The 15,144-nt window shown below is 37.2% G+C and overlaps 1 protein-coding gene across 1 annotated transcript in view; it reads left to right on the top strand.

The window, feature by feature from the left end:
* LOC102164415 (zinc finger protein 420-like) overlaps positions 1-15,144 on the top strand; it is a 71,984-nt gene that overhangs the window by 39,033 nt on the left and 17,807 nt on the right. Inside the window, exons 3-5 of the mRNA XM_021097540.1 lie at positions 5,195-5,321; positions 5,599-5,700; positions 8,790-10,233. Coding sequence (XP_020953199.1) covers positions 5,195-5,321; positions 5,599-5,700; positions 8,790-10,233 — 1,673 coding nt within the window. The remainder of the gene's footprint in view (positions 1-5,194; positions 5,322-5,598; positions 5,701-8,789; positions 10,234-15,144) is intronic.

Raw genomic sequence — 15,144 nt, 5'->3', positions numbered from 1 at the left:
TATATTAATGAGAGATACTTGGTCCTTAGCTTTTTTTCTTCCTTGTATTGTCTTAGCTGGTTTTAATATTAGGGTAATATTTTCCTTATAGAATGAGTTAGAAAGTATTCTTTCTGCTTCTTTCCTCTGAGATGGTAAAGAATTGGAATAATTTCTTCCTTAATTTTTTTTTCTTCTGTAATTTTTTTATAGAATTCACCAGTGAACCCTTGGTGCCTTCTATTTTGGAGTATTATTAATTACTGATTCAATTTCACTTATACATTTACACCTATTCAGAGTGTTTCATCTTGTGTGACTTTTGGCATATTGTGTCTTTAAAGGAATTGTTCCATTCCATTTAGGTTATCATATTTGTGGGCATAGAGTTATTCATAATATTCCTTTATTGTTATTTTAGTCTATGAAATCTGTAGTGATGTCTGCTCTTATTTCTTATATTACTAATTTACATCTTCCCATTTTTTTCCTAGTTAGCCTGGCTAGAAGCTTATGTATCTTATTGATCTTTTCAAAGAACCAGCTTTCAGTTTTGCTGATTTTGTCTATTGAGTTCCTGCGTTCAATTTCATTGATTTCTGGTCTAGTTCTTACTATTTATTTTCTTCTGCTTACTTTGGATTTACTTGCTCTTTTTCTAGCTTCTTAGGTAGAAGCGTAGACTATTGATTTTACATTTTCCCTCTTTTTGAATGTATGCATTCGTTGCCATAAACTTCCCTCTAAGGACTGCTTTTACTGCATACCACAAAATGGCAAGTTATATTTTCATTTCCTTTTATTTAAAAACATTCTAAAATTTTTCTTGAGATTTCTTCCTTGACCAATGTATTATTTAGAATCGTGTTGTTAAATCTCCACATATTTTGGGATTTTTCTATTATTGATTTCTAGTTTAATTACATTGTTGTTTGAGATTAGACAATGTGTGATTTTAGTCTTTTAAATTTGCTTAATATGTATCTTAGGTCCCAGAATGTGGTCTGTCTTGGTGAATGTTTCTTCAGAAGAAAGGAATGTTTTTTTAGTAATGCAAAACCAGGAGTCCCTTATAGAAAAGATTAATAAGTATGACTTTTGCATACCATTCAAATGATAAACTATCACATATTTTTTCAAATTATCGCTTAACATTAATCTCATGAAGTATCATCTCATACCAATCAGAATGGCCATCACTGAAAAGTCTACAAACAATAAATGCTGGATAGGGTTCAGAGGAACCCTAGGGTTCCCTCCTACACTGTTGTGGGAATATAAATTGTGGTGCAACCACTATGGAAAACAATATGGAGGTTCCTCAGAAAACTAAAAATAGAATTACCATATGATCCAGAAATTCCACTCCTGGGTATATACCCAGAGGAAACCATAATTCAAAAATACATGTGCATTCCAATGTTCATCGCAGTACTGTTTACAATAGCCAAGACATGGATGCAACCTAAATGTCTGTCAACAGATGAATGGATAAAGACGTGATAGATATATACAATGGAATGTTACTCAGCCATAAAAAAGAATGAAATAATACCATTGGCAGCAACATGGATGGAACTAGAAATTATACTAAGTGAAATAAGTCAGACAGAAAAGAAAAATATCATGATATCACTTGTATGTGCAATCAGAAATAATGATACGAAGGGGAAAGGTGCAGGGAAGGGATGGACTGGGAGCCTGGGATTGACATGTGCACACTGCTGCATATGGAGTGGATGGTCAACAGGGATCTGCTGTATATAATACGGGTAAATCTAGTCAATAGTATGTGATAACCTATGTGGGAATGGGTATGTGTGCATGGATAACTGAATCACTTTGCTGTACAGCAGAAATTAACACAATATTGTAAATCAGTGATACTTCAATAGCTTTTTTTTTTTTTTAAATGAGAAAAGGAGTTTCCTGGTGGCTCAGCACCCTAAGGATCCAGCATTGCCACTGCTGTGGGCTCAATCCCTGGCCCGGGAACTTCTGCATACTGCAGACACAGCCTGGTTGTGGGGGGCAGGTGGGAGAGAAGAAAAAAAAAAAAAAAACTTTAGTAAGAAAAAAAATGGCTACAATTTTTAAAAGTTTTCATAGACCAGGAACTCCAATAAGAGGTAGGCAGAGTTACTGATCCTTATGATATTATAAAAATAAGTATCAATATTATGAGAAATATTAATAAGAACTTCCATTTTCATTTCTCATTTTGGCAGAGATGTAGAAATTTGCTATTAATTATGTTGACCATAATCACCATCTTGGTAGGGTGAATCGACTGTCTTAATATCCAAAATATATAAGAATTTATACAAATCAATAGCAAAAATATACAAGGAAACCTCATTTAAAAATGGGGAAAGGACTTGACTAGACATTTTTCCAAAGAAGATATACTAATAGCCCCCTGATACATGAAAGTTCTCAGTATCACTAATCATTAAAGAAATGCAAATCAAAACCACATTGAGATATCACCTCACAGCTGCTAGAATGGCTTTTATCAAAAAGACGACAGAGAAGTATTGGTGAGGATGTGGAGAAAAGGAAATCTTTGTACACTGTTAGTTGCAATGTAAATTGGTACAACTGTTATGGACTACAATACAGAGATTCCTCAGAAAATAAAAAATAGAAGTACTATATGGTCCAGCAGGCCCATTTCTGGGTATACATCCAAAGGAAACAAAATCAGTTTATCTGGAAGAGTTTTCTGCATTCCCATGTTCATATTCATTGCAGCATTATTCACAGTAAGATATGGAATCAACCTAAGTGTCTATTGATGGATGAGCAGACAAAATGTAGGTGAGACAGCCATCATTCACTGGGACTTTCTCTTGCCTTTTTGCTATATTGATTTTTTTTTTTTCTTCTATCAGTGTGTGGGTAGATCTACATATAATGGAATTCAGCCAGGAGAAAGAAGGATATTGTGCATTTGCAACAACCTGAATGTATCTAGAGAACTTTATACTAAGTGAAATTAGCCAAAGACAAATACTATGGTTCCATTTATGTGTATATATTTTTTGAAAAAGTCCAACTCATAGAACCAAAATAGAATGGTAGTTGCTAAGGGCTGGAGGCTGGAAGAGATGGAGATGTGCTGGTCAAAGGGTACAAGCCTTCGGCCATAAGATGAATAAACCTGAGAATCTAAGGTATATCATGGTGACTATAGTCAATTACGCTGTTTAGAAACTTGAAATTTTCTAAGAGAGTAGTTTTTTTTGGGGGGGGCGGTCTTTTTAAGGACGCACTTGCGGCATATAGAGGTTCCCAGGCGAGGGGTCCAATCCGAGCTGTAGCGGCCGGCCTACATCACAGCCATAGCAACACCAGATCTGAGCCTCATCTGTGACCTACACCACAGCTCGCGGCAACTCGGGATCCGTAACCCACTGAGTGAGGCCAGGGATCAAACCCACAACCTCATGGTTCCTAGTCAGATTTGTTTCTTCTGTGCCACAACGGGAACTCCTAAGAGAGTAGATCTTAAGGTTTCTCACTTCTCATTCCCCTGAAAAAGGTCACTGTTTGAGGCCATGGCTACGTTAATCAACCTGATTGTGGTCATCACTTCACAAAGTATATGTGTGTCAAATCGTCACTTGGTATACTTTATTTGTCTTTTTTGAGGGCCGCAGCCACGGCATATGGAGATTGCCAGGCTAGGGTTCAAATCAGAGCTGTAGCCGCTGGCCTACACCACAGCCACAACCACACCAGATACAAGCTGAGGCTGTGACCTACATCACAACTCAGGGCAACGCCAGATCTTTATCACACTGAGCGAGGCCAGGGATTGGTCCTGCGTCTTTATGGATACTAGTCAGATTCGTTTCCACTGAGCCACGACAGGAACTCCGGTATACTTTAAATATGTACAATTTGTGAATTTCTCATTAAAGCTGAAAAAAATCTGTTTGTTTGTTTTTTGTCTTTTTTAGGGCCACACCTGCAGGATATGGAGGTTCCCAGGCTACGGGTCGAATCGGAGCTGTTGCTGCCAGCCTACACCACAGCCACAGCAACACCAAATCTGAGCCACATCTGCGATCTACACTGCAGCTTTTGGCAACACTGGATCCTTAACCCACTGAGCAAGGCCAGGGATTGAACGTGCAACCTCATGGTTCCTAGTTGGATTCACTTCCGCTGCACCACGACGGGAACTCTGAAAAATCTGTTTTAAATAAAAGAATAAAAAACATTACTAACAAAAGGAAGAAAAAGGCTGCATAGGAGATATATATTTGAGACTTTGGTCATCTAGAAATGTCACATGCACCCTTCACATGAGTGTAAATTTTGGCCGGTTAAGTCATTCTAGTCAAGGATTCATTTCTCTCTAGTATTAAAAAATTTATCACATTTTTTGGTTTTTCCTTTTTCATTTCAGGGTACTTTTGAGCAGGCCATTGTGTTTCTGTTTCTGAGTTCCTTCATGTGACTTGTTTTCTGATTGTTGAAAGTGTTAGGATCTTCTCTATATTCTAATTATTCTAAAATTTTATCCTTTGATACCCTGCCAAGGGTCTACCAATTATTTATAACTTGAGTTTTCAGGGAAAATGGGGGAGCAGGAGGATACTCCTCTTTATTGAGAATATACTATGTACCACTTAGCTTTTTAACTGGGATATTACTCTTAATTTAATATAATATATTTTACAATCAGAATGGATTTTAGAGTCTTCATTATGCACAGGAGTTTTTGTCTACAAGAATTAGTTTAACACTAACTCTTGTTCATTCACATCACAGGCATTGACCCCAACCTATTTGCTCTCCATTTCTATGTCTACAAACAAAACTCTCCTATTCTTCATCTTTTTTTTTTTTTTTTTTTTTTTTTTTTTTGTCTTTTTGCCACTTCTAGGGCTGCTCCTGCGGCATATGGAGGTTCCCAGGCTCGAGGTCTAATCGGAGCTGTGGCCGCTGGCCTACGCCAGAGCCACAGCAACACCAGATCCGAGCTGCATCGGCGACCTATACCACAGCTCATGGCAACGCCGGATCCTCAACCCATTGAGCAAGACCAGGGATTGAACCCACAACCTCATGGTTCCTAGTCAGATTCGTTAACCACTGAACCACGACGGGAACTCCTTCTTTGTCTACTTTTATCTTTTTCTTCTCTCCTTCCATTTTGAAATCGTTTTTTTTTTTTTTTTCATTACACAAATTTTTGTTTCAGGAATCTGTGATATTCAAGGATGTGTGCGTCAACTTCTCTCTTGAGGAGTGGGAATGCCTGGACTTGACTCAAAGGAATTTGTACAGATGCGTAATGTTGGAGAATTACAGCAACCTGGTCTCAGTCGGTAAGCCTACCTATCGCCAAAAAGTTATAGTTTGCCCTCTGGCTTATGTGATTTCCCACAGGAAGAATTTTTCAGCTCCCTTCATATATCTTTTCATTTTTTCTCTCTATTCCTAACGAAATGGCAGAATAGCATCATGAGACATAAGGCCAAAGCTCCATCTTCTCTGCTTTTTGTGGCCCTTGCAGTAGTGATATCCTCTTTTATTTGCTGATCACAGGACAAGAATTGAGTGCTGACATCTACAACATAAAAATTTTCTTTCTTCTCTTGTGAGTAGGACTTTCCATTCCCAAGCCAGACGTGATCTCTTTATTGGAGCAAGGCAAGGAGCCTTGGGGTGTTTTTGACAGTGAAATGACAAGGGGCCTGAACCAAGGTAAGTGATTGATGATCATGCAAAGGGAGAGGAATGCAGGATGTAACTCAGCTGCTCAATGAGTTGGCCATATCTTTGAGCTATTTTGAGAAATCTCCCCTCAAAGTCCACAACCGTAAGAAAAAAGTAAACCTCACCATGAGCTTTCAAATACACACAACTCTTCTTTTCTTTTCTGTGTTACTTTCTTCCTGTTCTTAGCAGGTGATTCTGAGGACAAACATCTGCCTTTATTTGGGATCGTATTCCTTTTTTTTTTTTTTTTTTTTTCTTTTTAAGACCACATGGAGGTTCTTGGGCTAGGGTTCAAATTGGAGCTACTGCTGGAGTCCTATGCCACAGCCCCAGTAACACCAGATCTAAGCCACTTACAGCAATGCCAGATCCTTAACCCACTGAGCAAGGCTGGGGATCAAACCCACATCCTCGCAGACACTGTTGTCTCGGGTTGGGTTCTTAACCGACTGAACCATAGTGGGAACTCCATCTTATCCCTTCTTACAGGTTCAGTTTCTTTTACCTTTCAGTTTACATATGTGTCACGTTCTTGAACAGTTTGGCATTTAATATGTTCTTTTTTTTTTTTTTTTTTTTTTTGTCTTTTTAGGCCCACACCTAAAGCATATGGAGATTCCCAGGCTAGGGCTCAAATTGGAGCTATAGCCCCTGGCCTATGCCAACCACAGCAATGCCAGATCCAAGCTGTGTCTTCGACCTACACCACAGCTCATAGCAATGCCAGATCCTTAACACACTGAGCAGGGCCATGGATCAAACCTGCATCCTCATAGATATTAGTCAGATTCATTTCCACCAAGCCGCAATGGGAGCTCCTGTTCAGTTTTTATTCATTACTTTATTTACATATTCATTTCTTCAATCAACACTCCCTTATATTTTGTATGTTGTGGAGGATATTTTTCTGGGAGATACAGAGATTATAAAATATATGACCTATTAAGAAATTTATATCCAGGGGATACAGAAAAAAAAATTTTTTTTTGTCTTTTTAGGCCCACACTTGTGGCATATGGAGGTCCCCAGGCTAGGGGTCAAATCAGAGCTATAGCTGCCGGCCTACGCCACAGCCACAGCAATGCTGGATTCAAGCCACATCTGCGAACTACACCACAGCTCATGGCAACACCGGACCCCTAACCCACTGAATGAGGCCAGGGTTCGAAAATTCTGAAATAGATTCATCCCAAAGGGTTACAATGGAAGGATTTACAAAGCATGGACTTAAACAGAGATCTCAGGAAAGACATCTCTAAGTGTCATGTACCTCTGAAGACACGCTCACTTTCTTTCAGCATACATCTTTCTCTACATAAAACATTTAATACTAAAGATAAATCTTATGAATGCAGAAAACATAAATATATGCCTGTGAATAAAACTCACAACTTGCTACAAATCGAGAAAGTCATACTAGGTGTTTCCATTGTGGCTTAGCAATAATGAACCTGACTAGTATCCATGAGGTTGTGGGTTCAATCCCTGGCCCTGCTCAATGGGTTGAGGAGCCAGCATTATTGTGAGCTGCGGTGTAAGTCGCTCAGATCTGGCATTGCTGTGACTGGTATAGGCTGGCAGATGCAGCTCCAATTCACCCCCAAGGCCAGGGACTTCCATATGCCACAAGTGCAGCCCTAACCCCCCACCCCCCACCAAAAAAAAAGGAAGTCATACTGGCAAAAATTTTTATGCCTATAGAGAATATAAGAAGGCCTTCAAAACATATTTTATGTAGTACAGTACATAGCAGTATGAAATCCTATCAATGTGAGGGATGTCAAAAGTCTTTGAATTGTGGCTCAGACTTTATACAGCATTAGGTAGTTTTTACCAGAGCAAAATCTAATAAATTTAAGGAAAGTGAGAAAGCCTTTACTAATGCCTCACATTTTTTTTTTCTGTATCAGGATACTCATTCAAGTGAGAAACCCTTTAAATGTAAGGGTTGCATTAGAGAATTTAATGGTGGTACAGCCTTTATTTGTCATCAGAGAATTCATAATGGTGAAAAATCCTATGAGTGTAATGAATGGAAAGCCCTAAGTCACTCCCTTTTTTTCGCCTTTATATAAATATATATAAAAGCAAGTATATATATAAATAAGCCAAATATAAATAGATATAAATATAGATACACAAATACAATATATTTATATATAAATATAAATACATATATACAAATATATATAAATATATACAAATAAAATACATGTATATACAAATATATATGTACACAAATACAAATATAAATTATATATAAGCAAATGTATACATAAATTTTTACAATATAAAATTGGGTTGTTTGCAATCAACAAATGGTAAGAAGATCTAAATAGACATTTCTCCAAGAAGACAGACAGATGGCCAAAAAGCACATTAAAAGATGCTTAGACATCATTAATTATTAGAGAAATGCAGAGCTGAACTACAATGAGGTACCATCTCATACCAGTCAGAATGGTCATCATCAAAAAATCTACAGATAATAAATGCTAGAGAGGTTGTAGAATAAAGGGAACCCGTCTACACTGTTGGTGGGATATTAATTCATGCAAGCACTATGGAGAACAGTATGGAGGTTCCTCAAAAAACTAAAAATAGAATTACCATGTGATCGAACAGTCCCACTTGTAGGCGTTCTATTTGGAGAAAACTGTAATTTGAAAAGATACATACACCCCATTGTACATTGCAGCACTGTTTACAATTAGCCAAGATATGGGAGCAACCTATATGTCCTTCAGCAGGGGAATGGACAAAGAAGATGCACACATGTACAATGGAATATTACTCAGGTGTAAAAAAGAACAAAATAATGCCATTTTGGACAGACCTAGAGATTATCCTACCAAGTGAAGTAAGACAGAAAAAGACAAATATCATATGATATCACTTATATGTGGGATCTAATAAAAATGATATCCCTTTATCACATTCTACCAGTATATTTGATCACTATATGTCATTCACATTCATATACATTAAATTCAGTTTAATTCCCCTGTTTATACCATAAATGTTTCAGTTCTTCCAGAAAAAAAATGAATATTTTCTTTTATGCTTTCTTTCAGACTGTGGATCTAGGTGTGAAACTAAGGAATTCTCTTCGAAGAAGGACATTTATGGAATAGAATCATGTCAGTGGTTTTCATTGGGACATCTTACAAAACATGGACTTGACAGTTCTTATTATAGAGATGATTGGGAATGGAAAAGAAAGACTGAGCAAAAACAAAGATCTCATGAAAAAAAATTTAATCAAGTTATTTTCAGCAATGCAAATGTACACACGTTCAGTCAGCACACATCTCTTCTTACTCCATATAAAAAAACTTATATTGATGAGAAAGCCTGTGAATACAAGGACAATGAGAAATCGTTTGTGCCTGATTTGCAACTAACTGCACAGCAGAAAATTGATACCCGCAAGAAATTCAGTAAATCTAAGGAATATGGAAAGGCCACTAGTCGAGGTTTAGAACACACTCAGCATCAGATCATGCTTCCTGGTGAATCCTCTGAACATAAGGAATGTGATAGGGCCTTAGACTGTGTACAAAGTCAGGGCATTGATAGTAAGAAGAAAATATATGAGTGTCAAGAATGTGGAAAAGCCTTTAGTACTAGTTCAATATTTAAATCCCATCAGAAGATTCACACATGTGAGAAGTCCTATCAATGCAAGTTATGCGGAAAAGCCTTTAGTAGTAAGTCAGCCATTATTCTGCATCAGAAAATTCACACTGGTGAGAAACCATTTGTGTGTAAGGAATGTGGAAAGGCGTTTCGTAGCAGTTCCATACTTACAGAACATCAGAGGATTCACACTGGCGAGAAACCTTATCTATGTAAAGAGTGTGGCAAAGCTTTTTATTATTCCTCTGATCTTAAAAGACATCAGAGAATCCATACAGGTGAAAAACCCTATGAATGTAAGGAATGTGGCAAGGCTTTTAAGAGTGCATCATATTTTTTTATACATCATAGAATTCATACTGGTGAGAAACCCTATGAATGTGAAAAATGTGCTAAGACATTTAGGAGTAGTTCAGCCCTCAATCGACATCAGCGAGTTCATACTGGTGAAAAACCCTATGTCTGTAAGGATTGTGAAAAGGCCTTTTGCAGCAGTTCAAAACTTATAGAACATCAGAGAATTCACACCGGTGAGAAACCATATGTGTGTAAAGAATGCGGAAAGGCTTTTTATTACTCTTCAGGCCTTAGTCAACATTGTGGAACTCACATGGGTGAGAAACCCTATAAGTGTAAGGAATGTGGGAAAACTTTTAGTAGTAGCTCAGCCATTGTCCGACATAAGAGAATTCATACTGGTGAGAAACCCTTTGAATGTAAGGAATGTAGAAAGGCCTTTCATCTTTCTGCAGACCTTTCTCAACATCAGAGAATTCATAAGGGTGAGAAACTCTATGAATGCCATGAATGCGGGAAGGTTTTTGTACGTAGTTCAAATCTTAATCAGCATCAAAAAGGTCATGCCAGTAAGAAACTCTGAACAGTATCTGTGGGAAAAGGCATTCCACTATGGATTTTGCCTAATTTGAGACAGGACTTCATGCTAATAAAATATCCCGTGATTAATTTGAAGAGGCTTTTATATTTTGGACTAGTATCCATAAGGATGTGGGTTTGAACCCTGACCTCCTTCAGTGGGTTAAAGATCCGGCATTGCCATGAGCTGTGGTGTAGATCACAAACACAGCTCGGATCCCTTGTTGCTGTGGCTCTGGTGTAGGCCTCTACCTCTAGCCTGGGAACCTCCATAGGCCACAGATGTGGCCATAAAAAAAAAAAAAAAAAAAAAAGAGGCTTTTGTTTGCATTTCACAACCTGATTGTCTAAGAATATAGTGTATGTCAGAAAATCTTCATCAACCATTCACTCCTTAATGTCAGAATTTATAAATGTGAATGAGGAAAATGAAAACTTTTCTTGTAGATCAACCTTAAACATCAGACAGTTTATTAAGGAATAACCCTGGGGTTTTATTTCATATTTGCTAATTTAATTCTAAGGTGTTTTTGTCCTGTGCCTCTTTACTGATCATAAAATTATTTTCTAATCAGTATTAAGTTTTTGTTGTGCATTATAGTTCTGAGTTTATTTCTTTTTCTCCAAGATTCTGCACCCATAACTACTTATCCTCTCTAGTTTCTTTTCCTATAGTTTGGTGATATATGCTTGTTTATATAAGCTTAAGTTTCAGGACAACAATTTAAGTATCATTCCATATGTATATGTGTGCATATGTATATGTATATACATATATGTCTGTAATTGTACCTGTACCTTTTTGTGTTATTTTTACTTTTTATATATCTTAATACAAATAAGACCACCCCTTTTTTTTTAAAGAGAGTTCCCTTTTAATCTTAATATTTTATTGTGATTTTTTTAGAGGAATACAAAAGAAATTTTTAAACCTATCACCCATTACAATAATCACTCTCAAATGGTGAAAATTAATATTTAGAAAAATTTCAAAGTAAATGTCATATTTTATAAATTACCTTTTCTATGACAGAATATGTCATAAACAGTCTTCCAAGTCAGTAAAAATTATATCATCATTTTTACTTGAATGGAGTTCGTGTTTATCTGAGTGGCTCTATTATTATTTTGCTAATCTGTTGATAAAATATATTTACCTTCTAAATTTTGCCTTTATAAACAGTGCTCCTTTCAATACCGCTTCCGCATTTTATGTACTCGTCTGCTTTATTTTGTATTTCTGAAATCACCCATGAGTACCTTATACTTTAAATTTTTTTAAACATTACAGATAAGCTAAACTCCCTTTTTCTATTTCCCTTACTCTAGTTTCTTTCCTAAATTTGCCACTATTGGCAGTTTCATTCAAGAGCCTTTTAAAATGCAATTGCACACACATATATAAATATATATATATGTATGTGTGTGTGTTTATATTATATATATACTGTTTATACTTTGTAAGAACATAGTACTGCTTTCAATCTTTTTTTTTTTTTGCTCTTTAGGGTGGCACCTGAGGCATATGGAGATTCCCAGCCTAGGGGTTGAATCGGAGCTATAGCTGCTGGCCTACGCCACAGCCACAGCAATGTAGTACTGAATTTAATCAGTTTCTTAATCAGTACCTCTAAGCTTCTTTGTTTGGGCTCAAATCTACATACATTTCCCCAAGTCTTTTTTTTTTTTTTCCTTTTGTCTTTTGTCTTTTCAGGGCCGCACCCACGGCATATGGTGTTTCCCAAGCTAGGGATCTAATCGAAGCTATAGCCTCCAGCCTGTGCCACAGCCACAGCAACGCCAGATCCGAGCTATGTCTGCAACCTTCATCACAGCTCACGGCAATGCCGGATCCTTAACTCCGCTGAGCGAGGCCAAGGATTGAACCCACAACCTCATGGTTCCTAGTCAGATTTGTTTCTGATGCTCCACAACAGTAACTCCCAATGCTGGATCCTTAACCCACTGAGCAAGGCTAGGGATTGAACCTGTGTCCTCATGGATGCCAGTCAGATTCATTGTCCGCTGAGCCACAACAAGAACTCCTGCTTTCAATTAAGTAGTATACTCCAAGTATAGCAAAATGGAGGAGACTAATAGTAACTGTCATGCGAGTGTAATGAGGATTACAGAAGTTAATGAACTGATGCGTGTCACTGCGGAATTGTTCAGTAAATGTGAACAACCACTATCTTCATCTATTTATAGAATGATGTTTGACCCATGATATATATATGCAATAATATGACAGTTCATGTTGGAAAGAAACTTAAAACCAAAGTTAAACAAAGGTGTTAAAATGTGGTAAAGCTTTCCTACAGAACTCAGTCTTTGTGCTGAATCATAACATTCTGGAGTGAAAATGTACATAAATATGTCTGGAGTGGTTGAGACCACAACTATCACAGAATAATGAGAAGAAGACAAAAACAGTAATATTATAAAACACATTATCTAACATAGGAAAGCACATGGGGAAGCCAAAATATCTAAATACCAATCCAGTTCTCATCTGAATTACCTTTTGATTAAGGGTGAAACCAACACAAATTAGTTTCACTAGGAGTAAATTATAGTGTGTATTCTACATAGAAAATGGTGCCTGACAAAACTGCACAGAAGAAAATTTACAGCTCTACATTCGTGGATGTACTAGAAAATTTTTAAATGAGTATATAGTTTTGAGAAACTAAAAAAAAGTCCCACAATTATCTAAAGACAATGGGATGTATTTGTAAAAAGGAAGGTGAAAATAACTGAAATAAGTGAAACATCTGAATGGATGAATAGCACAAATGGTGTTTCTTGAACCAAACAATGTGGATATTCTGGTCAGAAAAAGAGGATAAGCATTGTGACTGAGAAATTGACATTGCTACAAATTAGAGATTTGGGGGGCAACTTATATACCCTTTTTGCTAATAATTTTGAAGAAAGTAAAATGCTTATTCTCCAAAAACAAATCTCCAGAATTGAGTCAAGAGAGATGAGCACAGAAATCCAATAAAAACTGGACAAAACAGCTAGCCATTTCTAAAGAAATTACTTGACCCTTTTTATAGGCAAATTTTAGAATTCCCAATTCTCTTTAAAGAGCTCCTCATAGAATATTTAAACATGAAAGCCTGACATTTAATTCTATGACTCTTGCATAACTTTAAACAAAGTAAAACAAAACTGGTACTTCCAACCATGAATATTTGTGCAACATCATAAATCAGTAATTTAAAATCACAAGTGTAGTCAGTTGAATCTAGATGATTGTTCACTCCAGAAAAGGCTGAAGAATATTTCTACAATTTACACAAAGTCCAAATATTCTTTGAAAAAAATGTTGATCCATGTGACATAACTTTTCTTCTACATCAAAAATTCCCTTTAGCATTTAGTGGTACATGTATTTTGCTAATAAATTATCTCAGCTTTTGTTGATAAGAATAAGCATTTTATCTTAATATTTGGATGACACTTTCTGGATTTAGAATTTTAGGTTGACAATATATATGTCCTATTTTTCTGGAGAACCCTAATGTATCCAGGCTATGAACATCTATGGGGGACATTATCCTGCCTATCACATGCTGCCAGTTTTGCAAAGTGGCTATGCTATTTTGCATTCTCAGTAGCAATGTTTGAGATTTCTATTTGGTCCACATCTTCACTAGTAATTGATCTGGTGAGTCCCTTTGATTTTAACTATTTTACTGGGGATATGGTAGAATTACCCTGTAGTTTTAATTTGCGTTTCTTTGAGATGTACTATTTTTTGGCATCTTTTCCTATGCCATTTGTTAGGCATTTAAATATACTTTTTGTAAAATGGCTATTCAAGCCTTTTGCCTATTTTGGGGTGGGTTGTCACTTTTTCTTATTGATTTGTAGGAGAATTCTTTTATATTTATAATACAAGTCCATAATGTATTACAAAAACCCTTTCAAAGTCTCTGGCTTATCTTTTCACTCTCTATATCTTTGATGAACATTTCTTAATTTTAATGAAATCGACATTTTATCTTTTACAATTTGTATTTTTTGTGTCCTGTGTCCCTTCCCTGGATCCTTATCTGACCTTATCCCATAGGTTCCATTGAGATTCCATTCAGATACATTCCTGGCATATCAAACCATCCAGTTTGTGGTACTTTGCTGTGGCGGCCTTAGGAAACTAATATACTGGTTGATGGTGTCAGGCAAGTGCAATGTCCGAAACCTAAGGAGATGTCGTTACCTAGTGGTCGTATCTTTTTGCCACAGGCTTCAGTTTCCTTAATTGTCAGTTGGTGACATCTGCAGCTCAAAATACTCATGAGGGCTGACTGGCCAGAAGGAAGGGGAGCCTGTACAGTTTGTTGTGTGGTTTCTAGAGACTGTTGTTACTCAGTACCTCCTTTGGGTGATCTTTACAGCCGCCCCTGGGGAATATGGAAGTTCCCAGGCTAGGGGTCAAATCGGAGCTGCAGCTGCCCATCTATGCCACAGCCACAGCAGTGTGGGATTCTAGCTGAATCTACGACCCACACCACAGCTTGTGGCAATGCTGGATCTTTAACCCACTGAGGAAGGCCAGGGATCGAACCCACATTCTGATAGATACTATGTTGGGTCCTTAACCTGCTGAGCCACAACAGGAACTCCTCCTTTGTGTGCTCTTATGTATTGAGTTCAGTAGTATCTTTTTTTTTTTTTTTTTTTTTTGTCTTTGTCTTTTCAGGGCTGCCCTGTGCATATGGATGTTCCCAGGCTAGGGGTCTAATCAGAGCTACAGCTGCCAGCCTACACCACAGCCACCACAATGCCAGATCCAAGCCGCGTCTGTGACGTACACCACAGCTCATGACAACACCAGATCCTTAACCCACTGAGCAAGGCCAGGGATTGAACCCACAGCCTCATGGTTCCTAGTCAGATTCATTT

This window comes from Sus scrofa, chromosome 6 (genome assembly GCF_000003025.6).
Source record: "Sus scrofa isolate TJ Tabasco breed Duroc chromosome 6, Sscrofa11.1, whole genome shotgun sequence".
Lineage (NCBI taxonomy): Eukaryota > Metazoa > Chordata > Mammalia > Artiodactyla > Suidae > Sus > Sus scrofa.
This window is presented reverse-complemented; position numbering and strand designations above follow the sequence as displayed.